This window comes from Lissotriton vulgaris, chromosome 7 (genome assembly GCF_964263255.1).
Source record: "Lissotriton vulgaris chromosome 7, aLisVul1.2, whole genome shotgun sequence".
NCBI lineage: Eukaryota > Metazoa > Chordata > Amphibia > Caudata > Salamandridae > Lissotriton > Lissotriton vulgaris.
Genome location: NC_141695.1, coordinates 556015956 through 556038118, shown reverse-complemented (window position 1 = coordinate 556038118; position 22163 = coordinate 556015956). Strand labels below are relative to the sequence as shown.

The window sequence follows — 22163 nt, the reverse complement described above, 5'->3', positions numbered from 1 at the left end:
TAATTTGTCAACAACGTCTTAGATCCTCTAAATTTATGATGAAAGTTCTTGACTTATGGTGATAATGTTTAAATCCTAAATCGTAAGGCAAGGCATGCATTACATATAGCGCTTTCCTTCCTGCAAACTAATACATAGCTGTACTAACATCTAAAATAACAAAAGCAGAATGGCATGTGTAATTCAGAATGTATTTCCTGATAATGTTTCCTGATTCAATACCTCAGCTGAAACGCATCACAGTTATTACCAAAAGAGTGCAGGAGTAATGATAATACCTATGCACTAAGAGCCTGCGAAATTGCAAAGCAACTTTCAGGGAAAACCATGTCTGCATTTCTGAAAGCCATTTTTGGCTGAGTGACTCTGATGCAAATTTAGATGGATTTATTTTCAGCATTTGGTTAGAAAGTTGCAATACGTATGAAGAGCAGAACACATCAGGGAAGTTCTACTTCTTAAATAACCAAAAGTAGAGTTGCGTGGCCATTTCAAACATGCTGGGCACAGTTAGTTGCCTCCCCATGCTCAAATTAAGGTCCAGTCGCACTGTATTATTTACACAAAAATGCAATCCAATCTGCCCCCTTAATTAATAGTTGTCGCAACAATGCGTGACTCAAGCCTTCTTTCACAAAACAAACGTAGTCATCTAGCAAATCACGGCAAATTGCACTCTGTGCTGGTCCTTTTTTATGAGAAAGTGTACGCCCTATAGGAAGCGAGTACTTTTCGTCCTCAAGAAGCTGGTGTTTGTCTGTTTTCAGGGGCAGTCTTCACCATCTTTAAGCTGCTCTGCAACTTGAATAGCTGCGCCAATCCCTGGATCCACATGTACTTCTGTGGCCACATCCCATTCTGAGTACTTGCTTTTCCATAGCAGTAGCCCAAGCTCCCCAGCCAATCCAAACACTGCTCTTCTGCTGCATATAATAATAAGCATCATAAGAGAAGAGCTAGGATTGGCTGGGGCATGCAAGCACAACGCTCCATTGAAGACGATGGGGCTATGTCTTTGCTGAACCAGCTCCATAGTAGCCTTAAATTTAGAAGCCGGAACTGCACATGTCAGGCTGGCCAGAGCAACAATACCGGCCACTATGACATGCACATTTCAGTTTCAGTCTCAGCTGCTCATCCCACCCATTGAAAGCTCTGTAGCCCCGCCCCTTAGGGCGTAAAATGAAAGGTGGTATACGCTCAGTATGGGGCTAATTTAAATAGTCAAACTGAGCATTGGAAGTAGTGGCTTACAGCAACAAGGGGTCAACGCCCCTGCTAGGGTGACAAACTGGCATGGGTGCAAATTCAGGATGGTGAGTGTGAAAATTCAGGACAAAGGGTCAAAATTCAGGACAAAAATTCAGGACAGAAAGTCAAAATTCAGGATAAAAATTCGGGACAACAGGTACATTTTACACATCAGAGGAGTTCACGCAATAGTATAGGAGTATGTAAATAGACACCAAGTAAGTACAAGTCAAAATAAGTTTATGTTAGTTTGACTTCCCTTTTTTTGGTGTGGAGGTATTTTTGTGTTATTTCATATCATCATAATTTATTTATATGGTTACTACACTGGGTTGTCCCATCTCACAGATAGGAGCCAAGCAGGGCCAATACTGTCTGTGGTTATTGAACATTGTTTTGAGAGGTCACTCTCTGGCTCACAGACAGAGATTTACTCCTCTAAAAGATTCTGCTTGTTGTGGGGAGAAAATTGAGTACCAAATACTGGCTGCATGATAAAGTCTGCACAGGGCATGTGGCGTTAACTTACTAGTAAAAAGAGGTCACACTGTGACTGCACAGAGAGGCCCATTATCATTCTGTTTGTGATAATTTGGCTGACATACAGAATGATAATGGGCTGATAGCAATCTGTGCCAGGTGGGGGAGGGGCTGTTGCAGGCCATTGATCACAGCAGGAAGGCAGGCTGGCCCCTGCAGTGAGAGTTACAGAACTCCCCGGCTGCTTGCAGGGGGACTGCTCTCTGTAATGTGCAGAATAATGGACAAAAGGCATCTGTGAAAGAAATTCTTCCGGACAAGAGGCCCAAATAACGGGCGGTCCGTGAAATTTACGGACGGTTGGTCATACCTAGCCCCTGCACACATATGAACGAACCGCCGCTGGAGAGGATCTTCCTGATAGGAGGACTGGGGAGAATGCATACCCCCCATGATAACATTTCAAAGGGCTAGGCCTGCAGCCCCCACAAAGGAACCCAACATCAGTCCTGCCATTGCTTTGTCAACCTAGTCAGATTGGAGCCAGGGGAAGAACTGACCAGAACCAGCATTTGGGGTAGGTCAAGGAGTACACCCACACAAAAGCTGGCAGCAGGCATAAAAGTAGTACCTTTAGAATCTCCCATCAGAACACACCTGGTCCTGTGGAAGATTCAGAAGAAGGACTATATAAAAAGGTCAGGAATATGTTTAAAGTAGACAGAACAAAAACAAAACCCTCCCCTTGCTACCAGATCTTGACAGAGTAGTCTTTCAACTATATTTTTAATCAAGTAGAACGAGGACCTCATATGGTACAATACAAGACTTAATACCTGTGAAAACATTTATGAATTGTACTTTATACTGCCAAACTACACCAGCCTAGTCTGGCAGGGTCCAGAATTAGTTTTTCAAAAGGATTAATCCTAGGGGCAAGAAAAGGGGGATGGAACAGCTGAAAGCTCTCCCATTCAATCCAATCTATAGAAATATTAGAAACTATTAGGACTGCATCTGGTCTCTCCATCATGTTTGGAGACATGGAGCTACTAGGCCAGGCACACACTTGCCAGAACACTGAGAAACCAAAACTGCAGTCAACTCCTCCTCTTCTCATTAGTTATCGTGGAAGGAGGAAACCCCTAACTACAGTCACATTTAGTGGATCCCCTATGTTCATAAATAAGGAGCCCATGACAGCTGCATTTGTGTCTTTCATTACAGTCACACTATTACGCCCGTAGTGGTACTGTCACACGATATGTATATTTAGTGGTTTGTTTGCCATTCTTGTTGGGAGTCAAAGGGAAAAGTCAACAGCAGTACAATCACCGCTCACATACAATAGGTACAACCGGCGCAGCGGAACAGCAAAGGTAGAAGCAGCAGCAGCCCAACCTTCACACAAATATACAGAGACAAGTGACAGTATGTGCAGTGCAATCTATCTCCAGACAGATAAACAGGCAGCGCAACAGTTGCAGATCCAAGTGGGTAACTCCATAAAGGGGATTGGTGGGGGGCTATTATGTGTAGCTGACTTCATTTCTTCCTTGGTGTACTTATAGTAGCCAAACTGCAGCATGGGGCGGAAAGCAGAGTAGAAGGAGATGGAACGCCCAGCAGTAACTGCGGAGTTCACCCGAGCTCTGTGCACAAATGGCACTGCAATGAATTGAGTTGGGTTGGGCAGTGAGCTGCTGTGCTCTGAGGCAGTGGTAGCGAGGGAAGAAGAGGGTCACAGAAGTTGAAGTGCTTGTAAGGTAGTTGTACACTAGATAGTTCTCGTTAGTTGATCACATCACAAATATTTGCCCATTATGCCAATCTTTTTTGCAAAGGCCAACTGGTTCTGGCTGCTCAGCCTTGAGTGCGAGGTCAGTAATGCACACATTCAGAGGCAATCATTGAATAAAGAAGCAGCATCTCTGTTGAACAAGTGAGTGAGGGGGTAGCAGCCTCAGTACCATCCAGGGTAAGTGGTCTCAATATTGTAGATGGGGTGCACCCAAGGGGCTACTGTTAAAACTGGCAGGCCCCTTACAACGGACGATCATGAAGACTGTAGGCATTTGTGATATCTCTCTCTCTCTCTCTCTCTCTCTCTCTCTCTCTCTCTCTCTCTCTCTCTCTATTATATATTTACGCCTAAAGAGAAACTGCTCCTAAGTGATCACTTGACCAACAGCCACTTCGAGGAACCCGCGAGGGCACTAAAATCAAAACCGATTAACGGTTTATTTCCGTGCATATAGTGCAAAGCATGCAAATACAGCAAAAAGCGGACAAAATATGAGGGAAAACAAAATGATACACGACCCATGAGAGAGATTACAAAGTTCCTGAATTGCAACTCGGAATTTGTAATCTACTGTCTGGTATGCCCATGCTCCAAAAGATATGTCGGTAGTACCATAAATCCGACCAAAAAACGCATTTTGGAGCACATGCGTGCCATCACAAATACAGACAAAAACTATCCGATGGCATGCCACTTTGAGACCCACCACAAAAGCAATAGGGATCTATTGTCTTTTTACCTGATTGACCAACTCGGTAAAAAAGATCGCGGTGGGACAGAGTAAGGTCATTAAGGGCACTAGAATCCAGATATATAATTGACCTTCAAAGTATGCAGCCGAAGGGGCTGAATAATGATGAGGAACTCTGGGTCCATTTAGAGTAAGTCAGCTCACCACTCAAGTAGATATCATGTAATACATCATAGTCCAGCAATGACAATATTTAGAACTTTTTCCTGCCACAAGAACTGATCTGGGATTATTGATCTATGGTTTATAGAACAGGCCCATACAGGGCTAAATACTCGAAAAACCAGGGGACCTAATACCATTAAGTCAAGCCCATACAGGGCAAGACAACACAAAGTATAGGAGTGCACAGAGGTATATGATTTTCTGAAATCATTGATATATCAACAGAGAATGCGTGTGCACGGTAACACCTTATTGGAATGAATGACAGACTTTGTAAAGAATGAACCCTGTTATTTCGTCTTTTTAACAATGCACGAGCACTTTATTGTCACCATTTCCCCAATGTAAATACTGTTTTATTGTGTATAGATGAAATGTACAAACTGCACATTACAAGATGGCCGCCAACAAGATCTTGGTGAGATGTTAGTCCTTCCTTTATGTCTAAGGAGGGAGGGGGATATAATGGTGTAACGTACGAAAAAATGGCTGACACTGACGAAGCCTAATGGGTGAAACGCGTTTGTCGAGGGGGCAGGGGGGTCTGCCAAATAAATCACCTTGATAAAGACACTGACTTGGAGTGCCGTCTATTCTTTACATTCGAGGAATCTGGAGTAAGTGGCGACATATATATATATATATATATATATATATATATATTTATATATACTTATATTTATTCCAAAGACAAGTCCCACCATAAAGTGCCGAACTCACAGTGGGTGCATCTGCTCATGTGAGGGTAGGCTCCCGAAACATAACCATCTCCAGAAATTGGCAGAGTCCTCAAGGGGTCATCTTAATATTCTTTTAATACTAGCAGACACGTTTCGGGGATTTATGCTTTCCTCAATGCCTTACAAATAAAAAATATGGCACATTGCTATCACGGTCTTTAAAATGTCACTGCTTCACTCTCATTGGGGGATTCCAGAATAATGATGAGGGACTGAAGCCGTCTTAACCCAATGTTAGTAGCTGCGGGCGCCATGTTAGCATGATATTCTTGAAATGCTCCTCACATTGTAGCCCCTTCGTTTCACATTGTACACTCATTCTCAGATTGAATGTCTCGATATTCCATCACCCCTCAGTGGGTATTTCAACACACATGCACTACAGATCCCATTTTTAAGCTCACAATGGTGCCCCATGCATAGTCCCGCTCCATCCAGTGTGCCAACGGCCCCTCGCTTGCCGCTTATTTGGAAAAATTCATTCGTAGGTACCAATTCAATAATCGAGTATCCTTGAGTTTGTATAACACATCCACATGTAGGACGGAAATCCTCCCAAAGCGGCAGTTCAGGCACTTTTACATTGATTCCAAAGACAAGTCCCACCATAAAGTGCAGAACTCGCAGCAGGACCATCTGTTTAAGTGAGGGCAGGCTCACGAAATATTACCATCTCCAGAAATTGGCAGAGCACTCACTGGGTCATCTTGATATTCTATTAATTCAAGCAGACGCATTTCGGCAATTTATGCCTTTCTCAGTGCTTTACAAATTAAAAATACGTTACATTTTTATCACAGTCTTTAAAATGTCACTGCTTCACTCTCATTGGAGGATTCCAGGACCAATAATGAGGGACTAAAGCTGTCTTAGCTCAATGATAGTAACTGCGGGCGCCACGTTAGCATGATAGTCTTGAAATGCTCCTCACATTGTCGCCCCTAAGTTTCACATTGTACACTCATCCGCTATCATGGTCTTGAAAATGTGACTGCTTCACTCTCATTGGAGGATTCCAGGACCAATTAAGCGTCAAGTGAGGGGCCGCTGGCACAGTGGATGGAGCGGGACCAGGATTGACAGTGAATGGAGCGGGACCATGCGTGAGGCACCATTGTGAGCATAAAAATGGGATCTGTAGTCCGTGTGTGTTCAAATACCCACTGAGGGGTGATGGAATATCGAGACATTAAATCTGAGGAGTTTACAATGTGAAATGTAGGGGCTACAATGTGAGGAGCATTTCAAGAATATCATTCTAACATGGCGCCTGCAGGTACTAACATTGGGTTAAGATGGCTGACTTAGTCCCTCATAATTGGTCCTGGAATCCTCCAATAAGAGTGAAGCAGTGACATTTTGAAGACCGTGATAGCAATGTAGCATATTTTTAATATGTAAAGCATTGAGGAAGGCATAAATCGCCGAAACGCAAGTGCTCTGCCAATTTCTGGAGATGGATGTGTATATATATATGGTCCAGTTGAAGGCATCCGCCGAAACGCATTGACCGTCCTCTTATGTTGCACTAATGGTGTTGTAATGAAATAAAATACCTCAATTTTGAAGAAAACGTCTGGATTCCGTCTGTGCTGTGGAGAATCTGGGCTGCTGACAGGAGCCTGGCTGGGTTCTTTCCTTGAGAATATATATAAACATTTAAAATGAAACAGGCCTTTTGAATTGCAGTTCCGGATGGGTGTCCTAAATCAGCAACATCATTCAAAATAAACACCGAGTTGGACACGTAAGCCATGGAAGAAGACCGTAAAACAAAACCGAACTGCACACTCAAAAGGTCTAGAACTGATGCGCAACCACAAGTCCCATAATACATTTCGAAACGAAAGTGATTCCTCAAATAAAGGCCACTGGAGGCAAACGAAATGGATGCTGTAACATCGAACTGTGGAGTTGCGTGAAACAGACCAAAGAGCGAGGCTTACCCTTTGAAGAAGTTCCAGGAGGAACGAAACATGTCAGGACTCAGCCTCAAGTCGCTTGTTTTTCCACCAATAAAGCAGCGTTAAAGGAGTTTTGCAAGGTGTGACCATTTTCTTTCTTCGGAAAAAACTGTTTAAATACATATCGGCTTGGTTCTGCCGAAGGTCTAGCACCGCCATAAGAGCGCCGTGAATCTCCCGCCTTGAACCATGTTGTTGAACGGGAAGCCGCATAGGGAGATTGGCGCCACCGAGGACTGAATCTCGGCATTGGTGTGGATGTCAGTTTCAAACGCAAACTGACCCACGAAAACTCGCTGCCACAACGGAGGAGCAATTTTAACAACAAGCGCCTACATTGTACAAAGCGGCAAAGCGCTCTACCCACTGGAGGGTTTTAAAATGAAACAGGCCTTTTGAATTGCAGTTCCGGATGGGTGTCCTAAATCAGCAACATCATTCAAAATAAACACTGAGTTGGACACGTAAGCCATGGAAGAAGACCGTAAAACAACACCGAACTGCACACTCAAAAGGTCTAGAACTGATGCGCAACCACAAGTCCCATAATACATTTCGAAACGGAAGTGATTCCTCAAATAAAGGCCACTGGAGGCAAACGAAATGGATGCTGTAACATCGAACTGTGGAGTTGCGTGAAACAGACCAAAGAGCGAGGCTTACCCTTTGAAGAAGTTCCAGGAGGAACGAAACATGTCAGGACTCAGCCTCAAGTCGCTTGTTTTTCCACCAATAAAGCAGCGTTAAAGGAGTTTTGCAAGGTGTGACCATTTTCTTTCTTCGGAAAAAACTGTTTAAATACATATCGGCTTGGTTCTGCCGAAGGTCTAGCACCGCCATAAGAGCGCCGTGAATCTCCCGCCTTGAACCATGTTGTTGAACGGGAAGCCGCATAGGGAGATTGGCGCCACCGAGGACTGAATCTCGGCATTGGTGTGGATGTCAGTTTCAAACGCAAACTGACCCACGAAAACTCGCTGCCACAACGGAGGAGCAATTTTAACAACAAGCGCCTACATTGTACAAAGCGGCAAAGCGCTCTACCCACTGGAGGGTTTTAAAATGAAACAGGCCTTTTGAATTGCAGTTCCGGATGGGTGTCCTAAATCAGCAACATCATTCAAAATAAACACCGAGTTGGACACGTAAGCCATGGAAGAAGACCGTAAAACAACACCGAACTGCACACTCAAAAGGTCTAGAACTGATGCGCAACCACAAGTCCCATAATACATTTCGAAACGGAAGTGATTCCTCAAATAAAGGCCACTGGAGGCAAACGAAATGGATGCTGTAACATCGAACTGTGGAGTTGCGTGAAACAGACCAAAGAGCGAGGCTTACCCTTTGAAGAAGTTCCAGGAGGAACGAAACATGTCAGGACTCAGCCTCAAGTCGCTTGTTTTTCCACCAATAAAGCAGCGTTAAAGGAGTTTTGCAAGGTGTGACCATTTTCTTTCTTCGGAAAAAACTGTTTAAATATATATATATATATATATATATATATATATATATATATATATAAAAAAAATCATGTGTTCCTCTTTCGTGTAGAAGATCACTCGGGACACTGCGGGGCTTCAAAAACAGGTGCTTTATTCAGGATACATCAGCAGACCGGTTTCGGCTTGTGCCTTCATCAAGTGCTGTAGTCCTTATGCTGTGAATACACCTCACACTTTATTATGTTCTGGCTCCTCCCTCCTAGTGGCGGCGGGGCTCACCTGCGCCGAATTGCTCGCATCAGTGTTGGGGACTACCAGTCCCAGAATTCAGCGTGCTGGCAATGCGAACGTAGGTTGGTGAGGCTTCACTTTCAAACAAACTTGTTGCTGTTATCAGTCCCATACTCTCTGCCACAGCCTCTGAGCTATCACAACAAAGCAGCGCAGACCAGATGCGGCGTCTTCTCTGCTCCCTCTGTGCTCGATGGTCCCAGTTGTGCGAAGTGTCTCAGAGGTAACTGTGGCGGGCCGTGGTATTTCTATATAAATATATGTACATAAATATATGTGTGTGTGTGCGTGCGAATGGTGTAATTTCAACTTTTTAACAGTCTGTGGAAGGGGCAAGGTTTTCAAAGTGTCCCAGTCACTATTGTTCTTCTCTTCACACCATTCCCTGCAGTCTCTTTGTTAGATATTTACACTCCATTTCTCCAATCTTTCTGAAACACTTGATCTGCATATCTGACTCCTAATCTCTTTCTTCTTCTGAACCCTCTTATCACACTCTCCTGCTTGTACTTCCTTGCATCTCTTTTCCTTCACCACCCTAGCATACACAACACACACACTCACCTGCAAGCCCTGCATTTTCTTCAACGTTCGCCCTGTCAATATTTTGATTGCTATGTACCTACTTCACAGGCATATAATCACAAAAGGCACACCTGATTATTGCTCTGTGCACTCCACAAGAGGCCAAGGACTGAATAAGCATGCATTCTGTGCCCTCTTAGGACCCACTCACTGGCACTGTGGGAAAAACACACTGCCTTCAGCCTGAACTCCAAAGCTCTCATTTGTTGCCAATATAAACGCCCACAAACTGAACCCACACAGACACCTAGAAGTGACTCTTTTCACAATACGCACTATACATCAATAATATGTTGCAATTTTTAAAAAAAGCTACAGAAATGTAAAATGTAAACAGGAACCACATCGCTCTTTCCAGGCTGGGGACAGTGTTTAGCAGGCTGCAGTTGTCGTTGGTGACGGGAGGGAAGAAGCGGGGGGGGGGGGGGCAAGATATTTACAAATGGGCGACTGGGCCCACCAGACGATCCACTAGCAACGTCACTGCCTATGGTGCATCTCAACCCCTCTAGTTAAATAAAGCAATTCACTTTACCATGTAACAAACTAAGGAGGTCTAGAAAAGAAAAGGAAGGAAACAGTGCTTTATGTTGCTTCCATGCAGAAGTCTTCTCTCCATCATACAACAATTCAATATGTGTTTAAAATATAGTGGCTGTGCCTCCGGCTATAAAAATGTAAAGAGTAATCTAGAACAATGCTTTCCAAACACTACCCACATTTTTGTACATCACGCTTTCCTGACCCACACAGCTTTAATGGACATGAGGCGAATGTTTAATGTAATAACAGAAGCTGTTTGTAAACGTCACAACCTTGACCATGTCCTTCGATATCAGACAATGGCCAAGATTTTGATATACCCATAAAAGTGGCAGATTGTACTGGCGTCTGGAGCTGGAACGCTCTTCACAGTGGGGTGCAGACCTGAGGCAACTGTTCACTGAAATCACAAGTCCACTGAAAAATGTTGGCATTGATACCAGTGATCAAATAAGGCCTGGTGGTTCCTTTTGGACAAATTTATTTTTATATATATATAGCAGTTTTATATATCTTGAATAAGGGCCAAGAGCATTGGAGCGCTTTACATGCCCACCAGATTGCTTTACACAAGGTAATCTTCATTTTATTTTAAACACAGGAAAGTAAGTGATCGGGCCAGAATCAAGCGATGTTGACTCAAGTCAGATTCCTAGATCCAAAGACAGCAGCTCTGGCCCTTAGGCCACATCCATGTTTTTCAATTTATACATAAAAGTCGTACACGAATGGTATGGTTATGCACGTTCACATATAGTGAGCACATTCTTTGTTGAAATGGCTTTGTGAAATAAAATATAAAAAATAGCAGCAACAAATATTGGAAGGTTCACTCAGACTCTTTCTCTGGAAAACTCGAAAAGGTTTGTTTTAAAACTGGATTTAGGGACATTGTTCAGTACATTTGCACTGGTGCATAAACAGGGCTAATCATTTTGAATTTTACTTGTACACAGACCAGGACTTTGCGACCCACCAAAAATAAGTACATGACCTACCAGTGGGTCCCAACCCCCAAATTTGGGATACGTTTGTCCAGATTGTAATCTTCAATGCCCCAAAGTGGTATCACTGACTGGGAAGCAGTAAAGATCCTACCTGGGGTCAAAGGACCATGATGTACTGCAGCATTCCTAGCATCAAGACTATGGCTGGAGTTAGCAGTAACAAAGGCAGACACCTAGAGAAAGCTCCTACTGAAAGAGTGGGGTGAAAGGGCCACATAAACTTGCTGGCACCCTCTAACCAGTAAGAATTTGCTCATTGGCTCAGCATGCCATTTATCAGAATTCTGTCACAGAGACATGACTGCCTACATCTTGCACTGAATTTGATGGGTACATCCGGTGCCAGACTCTTTGTTGTAAATAGAAGCCTGGAGCCGGGTATAACTTAGGTTGCTTTATTCAAGATAGTCAAGTCTTCAAGATGTTAATATAAAAGATATAGCGAAGACCCACCAGGAGTGACCAGGTTGCCACTCAGCCTGCCTGGTTCCAACTGCCAGTTGTCACCAGGCTAAGCTCCAAACACTCCATGATGTCACCAAAGGTTCTAGTGGTGACATCATGTGAATGACAATGAAATCCCACAGGCAGAAAAGAAACAGGCTAAATACAACACTCTTATTGGACATAGACTGAAGATTGTTACTTAATTACCTCCATACAGTTCCGGCATAAAATGGCAAGAGCTAACTGGTTGAAGCTGCTCAGACAGGCGTGGGTTAGTCGTGGAAACCATTGCTTCCACCCAGTTGTGCACCAAAAGGATGTTTTCCAGTAGCCAATCTAAACAGCTAAACTAGGAATTATACTACAGTTAAAAACCTAGGCCGCTTTCCAACAGGGCCAAGTGTGAATGGAGAAGGCAATAATTCTTGTCTCTACGCAATTAAAGGGAAACAAATCTTCACTTTACTCAACAACCGGGATGAATGTTAATTGGAGAAAAAAGAACAAGGTACACAATAAAACCAGAATATACAGCGTGCCGGCAATGAATGGCTCGAATTCGAAAATGCTAGACTCATTGAGACGTTTCACTTGCCCTATGTTACTTCTGTTATTTTTTTTAAAAAAGTTTCACAACTTCACACAGTTTGCTTCCTTCTTATTATTTGACGCTATAGTGTAAAAGAGGCAGCGCGTTTTACTTTGCAACTGTGTTTGGAGTATCCGATGCAATGCATTCACATAAAGTAGCAAAGTAACGCAATTCTTTCCGACTTGATTTGTCAGAGAGGAGCCAGGGGGGAGAAAGTTGGCGGATTTTTAAGTGTTAACTTTCAGCTGTTACTTTTCCCCAAATACATGAAAGATACATTAGAGAAAAAAAATAACTGGATGTCCGGGTTTTGGAATGTGAGCAAGTCAATGACAAATAAGCGCGTGGGTGTCTTCTTGGCTGTGTCCTAACATCTGACACGAGCATTTTAAATATGACGGATCTATTTTAAATCACCAGAATTACACGATCAAACCTGCAATACACCCTGTCACACAGCGGTAGAACCAGAGATAATGCTCCGTAATCAACTTCAAATCACAAGACCAACCATGCAATCAGGAGTGAGGCAACGTGATCTAGTCTGTAAATTATATAATTTGCAGCACTCAGGTTTATACTTTAATTAAATAGTCTCTTACAGATGCATGCAGGCATATCATAATGAGGCTGTAGTGAGGGTGCGAGCCGGTGAAGTAGGTGCCAGTCAGCGGCTTCCAGCTTTGACGGAGGTCAGATGTGATGGTCTCATGTTCTTGTGTCAGTTTCTCAGAAACTCATTTCCTACATTCCTGAAATGTACGAAACAAATCAGTGGCATAAAAGTGCAAAAAACGTTCATCCATCACAAACATTTGTTGCGATTCATACATATCTTGGCATAAGGCAAAAAAAGTGAAAAATAAAGTTTTATTCTGACACCCTTCCAATAAAAGTTTTTGATAAGATTATGTGAAAAAAACAGAGCCGGTCTCCTTTGAAATGGACGGAAGTTCCTAAACTAACGGCCTTTTTTTCTTCCCGCAGGATGTGCTGCGCTGAGGTGGAGTCGTTGTGTGCGAGGGCGCAGGAAATGGCTACGTCAGTGACGGATCCCCGATTCCGTGGTCCGGGTTGCAGGTGAACGAAATGGTGATGGCGTAGCGAGTGCCCCAGCGCACTTTTTCAACGTAGTGGAGATTTTCGGAGCCAGAAGTGAAGAAGGATACCCGACCTATGAGACACAGAAGGTCAAAGAATTTAAAAACAAAAACATAACAGACCTCAAAATCATGTTGGACTCTTTGTACGAGACGTCTGCACCATGCACAAAACTGCGCCTTGGGCGCACACTCAGCTATTTTCTAGGGTTCTCTTCTCGTAATCTGCTATTTTTAAAGATTTGTATGAAACCCTAGAAATAAACAGTTGCATTGCCAAGTTACACGACGATTGATTGTATTCCCTCACGGTATTGCCAAGGGCATTAAGCCCGATCGGACGCTGCTGCTTTCCTTTCAATAAAGATAGAAATTGAAATTAACCAACTCTAATTGTGTTTGATAGAAAATAGGAAATGTACATTTCTGTCTGTTTTGGCGCTCTCCTCCCCATATCCTCCTTCTACATTAATTTCCTCACTACCATTCTCAACAGTGCTCATTGCTCCATGGCCTCTCTCTAATATACATATTATTTTTTAATAGTGCTACCCATAGTTCACTCACACTCAGTTCTCTGATCTGCATGATACCCATTCTTTGCAGCAGGCACAATAACCATCCATGCTACTTTATGATGAGCCAAAACTGCAACTAGACAAAATTCTGAACTCACTAGAAGGAACATTAATCACCTGGGTTATTTTGACATTTTTATTGTTGCTTGAAAACTACCTGCCTGAACCTTTTAAACCAAACATTATTTTTAAACACAGCGCCCTCATCAAAGTAAACGCCAGGTGCCGCTGTACCAGTCACACTGCCCTAATGCCGGTCCTGCTCCCAGCAATCGGGCAGCACAAGCATTTGCAGAATTGGGGTGAGAGATAACCTCAGACCCATTATATGAGGAAATAGATCATTGTAAGTGGTGGGGTCTGATACTTCCCCCAAATTTCAGCAAGCAAAACAAGTTAACTAATTTCTTGTAGATTATTTCAGGGAGAGTACAATTCTTTCCTTAGATTTTTTTTTAGGTATTTGTGAAATTTTCCACTACTTTCATGGTGCACCAGGAAGCCTCACATTTCCTAGGAGTAGTTCTTGTTTTTTTCAAATGTCTTACGTCACAAATTACTTTCATTATACCAAGGTCCATATTTTTTTATGGATGAGCCCCTGATGCCAAGGAGTACAATCAATATGACAGTTCCAGAATTTTACCACAGATACTTCAGCCACAGGAACCTCTAAAACTTTTCCTCCGGTATACAAGCATTGGCATTTTGCCATTGACACCCCCAATAAAATGAGTATAGGAAATCTTATGATAAACGTTACCTCAAATATCAGTTCCAACATTTGCTTTGGATCCACCCAATATGCTAAGAATTACGTGAATCATGTCAGGGCCTTCAACCAGGTGTGGTGGCGCATGTTCTGTGTCCTTGCCACTAGGTAAGACTGAGCCAGTGGTTTTTCTAGTAAGACAGTCCGACTCCCCACAGCCAATGATGGTGTCTTAATAGAAGCATGTCAGGGCCTGCAGTTTGCCATAGGCAACACCTCCATCTATATTCTACTAGTGCCCTGGCCCATAAGACAAGAATAACCTCCAGTATAGCAGACCAACAGCCCACTTGCACACATACACTGACACGCACACATTCTCTCACACACATTCTCACTATATCCCTTGCACTCTTTCATACATTTGTACTCTGTCACACTCACACAAACACTGCCACTCACATCCATTTGTCAATCTGCTTTTATTGTGTTAGAAAAGCTTGGCCTGCTGCTTCTGCTATACCTGCCTTGCCTTTTAGTGAAGCTTAATAAACAGATATTCTCTATTAAAATATATTTATATATGCCTTGAAAATGTTTGTTGCAAGTATGATATGAATGAAAAGTACACTTCCTTAAAATAGCTGTACAGGGCTTATATTTGGTTTCATGTGTAGATCAAGCAGTTACAGTCTTGAAAATTAACGAATCCACGTTCTAACACGTAATATCATAGCATCCAACTGATCTTATGAAATGCTTGACTTCTTCAGCAACAATGGGTTTTATCCAGTAAAGCTTTGCATTTTGGGGTCTTTGAGATCCAATTTACAATGTAAAAAAAACTACAAGTCCCAGAATGAAGCAAAGTGGTGGATGGAAAGCCAGGAATGGCTGAAGGTATCACACGATCCTCAATCCATCACCATACCCCATAGCCTCAGCCCTAGTCTCCCTCCTCGCGCCATCCCACATTTACAGTCCACTCACCCCTCTTGCACCATCTCAGTTGTTGCAGATGGAATTAAGTAGGCATCTAGTATTAGTGAAAGGGTATTCTGTAGGTGCTTTTGTAGAAATATGTGTATATTCATGAGAACAGTATAATTTTTATATGTGCATAGTAAGAGGTGTGCTCATGTAAGTGCTGAGTGATGGTGAATAGTGTGAGTAAGTGCAGTGTGAGTGGTGCGAGAGAAGGGTGACAAATGTGCTGATGTGAGTGTCTGTTGAGTTGGATTAATGCAAACTGAGAGGAAGGCCCTTGTGAGTGTCGAGTGAGAGGAGTGTATGCAGAGTGAGAGGAGTGAGTGTAGGGTGGTGTGAGGGGTGCAAATGCAGAGTAAGTGGTGTGCCTGTGTGTGGTGCATGGTGAGCGGTGAAAATGAAGGGTGATCCGTGAGAGTGACCAGTGAGTGCATGGTGAGAGACGTTAGTGCAGAGTGCGTGGTGTGACCCTATGAGTTCCGTCAGCCTATTGTCCCTTTGTGCAGGCAAGATTAAAAGAGTGCATGTATGAATGTTGTTTACATGGTATGCGTGCAGGGTTAGTGCTGTACCCATGTGAGTGAAGGGTGAGTTGTGTGAGTAACAGGAGTGCCTATGTGAGAGTGTGATAATAAGGTGAGAGGAATGACTGCAGGGTGGGTGATGTGACATATGAGTTTGGGTGCGGATGAAAGTAAAGAGGGGGAGGAATTAATGCATTGTGAGTGATGTGCTTGTTTGAGTGAGATTACAGAGTGAGCAGTAAGAGAAACAGGTGAGTGAATTGTCACATGAATGCAGCGTGAGTATTGTGCTTGTGTAAGTGCAGGGTGAAAAATATGAGTGCAGGGTGAGCGCTGTGCTTATGTGACCACAGGGTAAGTGATGAAAACATGCATGGACAGTAAATACTCATTACCAAGTTTTTCTGTGGTGTTACGGTGGTCTAAGGTCATCACACAGTTTGGCAGTGATAGCCATGTAGGGATCCACAGCAAAGCTTTGGACCTACCATAGTCCAACAGTACAAGGCTATTGGATGCCACTTTTAAAGGCTGTGTCATACATGGGATTGGTCAGACAGTAAACATGGAGAAGAGGTTGGGTTGAGTTCAGATTGAATCCCTCAACTGTATCCTTCAAGAAAAAAGTCAAAGCGCTCCTTCTGAACAGATTTATTACTTCAGCCTATGATACCCATCCCGAGTTCTCTATTTTCCTCATGTTTACGGCATGCCGTCAAACTAGTTTTTTTTACTTCTCATTCCTGAATCTACTCCCACTTTTCTTGACACTACATGATCCTGCAGTTTTGTTGACTATGTTAATTCTGCTATTTTTGTGTATCTCCTCTGCTCTCTGAACAATGTAAAGCTTACCCTTTCTCTCTGGTCACCACTTTATCCTGTATTTTTTCCTGAATATGATGTTATTGTTATTATTGCTTCTCTATCTATATACCTGTGAAGTGCTCTGATACCCGCAAGAGTCATGTTCGCACTATATAAAACTGTCAATATAAGTGGAGGGTTAACGGAGTGAGTTCATGGCAAGGGGGATAAGTGCAGTGTGGTCACTGTGAGTGCAGGGTGAGTGGTATGCTTGGGTAAGTGCAGGGTAAGAAGAGGGTGAACAGTGTGAGTGATAGGTAACAGCTTGAGTACAGTGTGATCGCCGTGAGTGTTGGGTGAGCGGTGAAAGTGACAAGTGAGTTGAGTGTCATATGCTTGCAGGAGGAGCAGTGTGCTTGTGTGAGTGCAGGGTAGGAGCAGGATGAATGATGTGAGTGCAGTTTGATAGCTGTGAGTGCAGGGTGAACATGAAAGTGAAGTGTGAGCGGAGAGAATGAGTAGGGAGTTGTCTGAATGCAGGATGCATTCCCAGACACCTGGAGTACCTCCCAATTGTATTGACGGCTGGCGTAGGGTTTTAGATATAAGTTAAATTATTGCTATTATGGCATCAATCTGGGACGGAGGATGGAGGAAATAAATAATGTGCTGATGCACAACACACTTTCAGTCTGCTGATTAGGGTTGCCAACTGATCGGATTTATACCGGCACCACCAGTATTTTGATGTCAAAGCCTGTACAAAAATAAGCAAAATCACCTAAAGCCGATATTTTTAGCACTTATTTGTGCATACTTCAAATACCAAATATAAATACCACTTTTAAATGTGTTCTATGGCTGCATTAATGATCCATGACTAATAATTAAAGGAAAGAAAAACAGAAAAATCATGTTACAAAAGAATACATACTATTTTATTTACAGCCCTATTTTGTGTCAAGTAGAGGTCTTTGCAGACTCTTTAAACAACAACAAATGGTGGTATTTTTCTCTTGGAAAGGTGGCATCCCTAATCATGAGATGCCGTTTCACGAAATGCATTCTCCAACTGTAGCAGTAACAATTGAAAAACAAATGCAAGGATTAGGCAGAGTGCGGACACAGGGGGCATTGGAACCAACAAAAACACACACAGCCTCGTAAGCAAGTTCACAAACGCATGTTTCTTTTAAAGAACTGTGCAAAACTCAGCTCTGGCAGAGATACGACTACAGACACTGACCAGCCGAGCCCACAGTAGCTCAAGCTGCAGCAGCCTGTGCTGAGACATATGATGGGGTGGGGGTAGCTAAAGCCTGAATTTATCTGTAAATTAGCAGAGAGCCATACACTGGAGGCTGTTGAATGTAAAGAAGTGGAAGGCCGTCAGCAGGGGGTATGCCTCACATTAGTGACATGTCCATTTTTCAGACTGACCACACTGCTTAACTTGTAAAAGAAAGTGTGCCGGTGAATAGGGCTCTGCCCAGAAGCCTGCGGCTGGTGCAATTAGATGTCGGCGCACCGAATACTAAAGCTGCATAGCCCTGACTGCAACTCATGCTTCTTCAATCTGCTATCAGACACTCCCTGTCTGTTTATATCCATCTTGCATGTTACTGCTTTCACTTTTGTGATAATGTTTCCGTATGGAGACCACCTGGTAAGAAGCCAAATTCAGGACAGTAACTGTAAAAATTCAGGACACAGGTTCAAAATTCAGGACAAAAGGTCATTTTTATGGACACATTGGAGGACGCCGCATGATCACAAAATAGACAGCTGGCAGAAGTACAGCAAAAATAGCTCTATGCTCTATAGTTTGTATTATACATTGCAGTACTGAGCAAACATTTACACATCGCTGGATGTATCTAAAGATGAAAAAACCCACCAAAGGTATACACTCTAAGCAGATTTTGACAGCTGACCTACGGGGCAGATTTCACAATTCTACCCCAGTACCAAGAATGATTGTGCCAGGAGCAGTGCTGTGTTGCTGAATGTAGACTTTAAGTTCACAGGCAGTAGCCCTGTGAAATAGAGAATGAAATAATGGTGAGAACGGAGGAGAGAGGGATGTATACAGAGAGGGAGAGACAGAAGGTTGAAACAATGAGAGTGAACAGTGAGAGAAGAGGAAAGCAAGCAAGGATCTGCCAGCTGAGGGAGAAAAGAAAGAGGACCAGAGAAGAAGATGGGGCAGAGAAAGGAGTAAAAAATACATGCAGAAAGGGGCTAAGGGTGACAGAGAAAAGGCTGAAAAGAGAAAAAAGGGAGAAGGGGCATATAAAGGTGAGGTAATGAGAACCGCACGAACGCATGTGGTGTAGGGAGAGAGGCAGAGACGGATGGTACGGTAGGAGAGATGAGGGAACAGATTGAGAAAAGGGAACTAGGCCAGGAACAGGTTGAATAGCGAGTGAACATAGAGAAGATGTGAGGGTTTGCAACTTGATTGTCAGAGCTTTCAATCCCAATTACAATGCACCATATCTTTGGAAATATGGTACTGTTCTGCTCATTCCCTTTCACGCAATGCAGTGCAGCATCATCACTTACTACGCTGTGCTGCATTAAATGTTAGTAAATATGCCCCTCAACTATTTAGCACAGGAGTCGAGATATACATTTTGTTTTGGACATTGTACAGAGCTCTGCTGCATTTTGGCTAGGGTCACGCTACTGAAATATCATTTGTGTACAGACAGAACCTCACTGTTGTTACGAAAAGGCTAATTTTCAAGGAATAAGGAAGAAATCCATCCAAGGTTCCAGCCCAGAGCATTTGTCATTTTACAGTGTGGCACTAGTAGATTTTTTTTTTCTTTTTTAAAGTTTCAAAAACCTTTATTGAGGATTAGCACGGTACATCCGGGTAATACATCGTAACAAAATAGCTGTTCGCAAATAAGATACAGCGTTAACACCTTCCCGTGTTCTCCAGCCATGTTCCGCAAAGGAGGTTGAAAAAACTACAGGTAAGAACAATGACTAAAAAAAAAAAAACCCGAGCCACAACTCCCCATCAGTGAAATTTACAGATACCTTGTGATGCAGGAAATATGCATTAGAACATTGAAGAGGGATTCAGTGCATGATTCATCAAGTATAAAGACAATACAGTACGCTAGCATAAAACATGTGACAGCCATGCTCTTCCATCAACAGTACCCCAGGTAGATCGATACCGCCCTATCCGGGGCGACCAGTGTCCCAGCATCCCTAGCACAATAGTAGGATATCACAGTTGTCCCGTGTCCCCACTAAAACGAGCCATTTCAATGACCATTCCACGATTCCCAAAATGTCTGTTATTCTGAGGCGGGGGGCGAAACGCGTGGCGAGTCCCCGCCCTCACGGATAATGGGTCCCGCCTCTCCAGTGTCTCCTATCTCCTGGCTGAGGAGGTAAGTAGTAAGTGTCCCCCAGATGTCTTTCGGTCATGACCAAACTAGTAATAGATCTGTGTAAGAGTGTAGATTATCCTGCCAGGTAGTCAGAGTGATTCCAGGATTTGAATTTAGGGGCTCTGCCTCCACCCCATCTGCAGGCCACTAAGCTCTTAGCTAAGAGTAAGCCCATGGCCAGAAATATCTTGTGAGTTGTGTTACAGTCATGTGTCAGCCCTAGCAGGGCTACAAGTGGAGTTGGCTCTAGTTCCATTCCTAACATATACGAGAGACCTCTAAACACGTGCGTCCAGTAGTCATGTACTGAAGGGCAGGACCATGTCAGGTGTAGAAACCCTGCCTCCTCCGCCCCACATATCGATCACATCTCGCCTTCTCCCTTAGGTGAAATTTATGCAGCCTAACAAGAGTGTGGTACAAGCGGTGAAGGAATTTATAGTGGATAAGGCGCAGCCGGCTATTACCAGTAACCCTGTATGTCTGAGCGCAGCTGAGCTCCCATTGATCATCTGTGAGGGGCCCGACAAGGTCTGCGTCCCAAGCCTTTCTAGCGCGCAAGGTGCAGGTCGGTAATGCGCCCTGCGTATTTTTATACAAAAGAGATATGACATGTAGGGGGGCCTCCTGCTGCAGTAGCGCGTGTAGGGGTGAAGAGATTTCCGGTTCCTTAGGGAAATCCGGAGTGATAGCCCAAACACTTTGCCTGATTCGGGCATAGAAGAATGTGTCCATGACAGTTTGGTGTGTGACCCAAACAGCATTTCAATGGAACGGAATTGGCCTCCATTATATAGGTCTCCCCAGGTGTGTATTTTCAGTTTAGCCAGCATCCTACGGCATATTTCCTCGCATGTCACTTGCAGTCTGGGATCATTCGACAGAGGGAAGCGAGGGGAATACCAGAGCTCGGGATTCCCCAGGATCCGGGCCACATCTCGCCACGCCACCACAGCGCAGTCCACCGTAGATGGGTCCCTTCCCCTCTCCTTCACTGTAGTAAATAGGTAGCCTGTTGGTGGCGTCGGAGCCATGTAGCCGTCCTCCACCGCCAAGTGGGCCATGCACGGCAGTGGGTGGAGCCAGTATACTGCAAAATGGGCTTGTGCACAATAATAATACCGCCCAAAGTCAGGGACTTTATAACCCCCCAGGTGGTATGGGAGCATTAGCGTGTCCAGACCGAGCCTCGCTTGTTTCCCTCCCCATATCAATCTCGTAAGCTGCGTCTTGAGAGTGCGGAAGAAAAAACTCCCCGGGTGAAATGGGATGTTAATGAAGAAGTACAGTAATTTAGGTAAGATTACCATCTTGATGATGGAAATTCTACCTGCCATGGAGAGAGCGAGGTGTATCCATTTTGTGATATTGTCAGTTATTCTATCCATGGCAGTTCCATAATCATGTCTCATCAGGACATCTTTATTTCTGGATATACGGATCCTTAGATACTTAAACTCGTCCATTTCCCAAAGAAGGGGATAATCCAGCTGGTGTGGTGTAGTATTATCATTTAAGGGGAATACTGCAGATTAGGCCCAATTAATTTGTATTTCTGAAATGCCACAAAATTTAGTAAGCTCCCACAGTACTGGGTTCAAGTTCTCTGGGGTTTGTGCACATAAAGCGTCATGTCATCCGCATATAAGGAAATTAGTAATTGCCTGGCTGGGTAGACCAAGGCCCTGTCCTTGTGATGCTGCCTAAATTTAGCGGCTAAGGGCTCAATGGCAAAAGCAAATAAAATTGGGGACAAGGGTCATCCCTGCCTTGTGCCTCTAAAAATATGGAAAGGGGAGGACCTGGCCAGGTTCAATAGCACAGACACCGTTGGTTGACCATACAGCAGCAGCACCCAGTCTAGGAACGAAAAATGCATTTTCCATATGCTCCAATGTGCCAAGCAAGTAGTCCCATTCCCGGGAATCAAACGCCTTAGTTGCGTCAAGGAACACCGCCACGGCCTCACAGGTTGGG

At 43.7% G+C, this 22163-nt stretch overlaps 1 protein-coding gene across 4 annotated transcripts in view; it reads right to left on the bottom strand.

The window, feature by feature from the left end:
- Window positions 1–10483: 10483 nt before the first annotated feature.
- Window positions 10484–22163, bottom strand: part of OGFOD3 (2-oxoglutarate and iron dependent oxygenase domain containing 3) — a 1065090-nt gene continuing 1053410 nt past the window's right edge. For 2 of the 4 annotated variants that reach the window (XM_086930659.1, XM_086930658.1), the window contains one exon: window positions 10484–13239. In XM_086930659.1, the coding sequence (XP_086786785.1) occupies window positions 13103–13239 (137 nt within the window). In that variant the 3' untranslated portion in view covers window positions 10484–13102. The remainder of the gene's footprint in view (window positions 13240–22163) is intronic. The other 2 variants (XM_086930657.1, XM_086930656.1) reach the window with 2 other exon arrangements.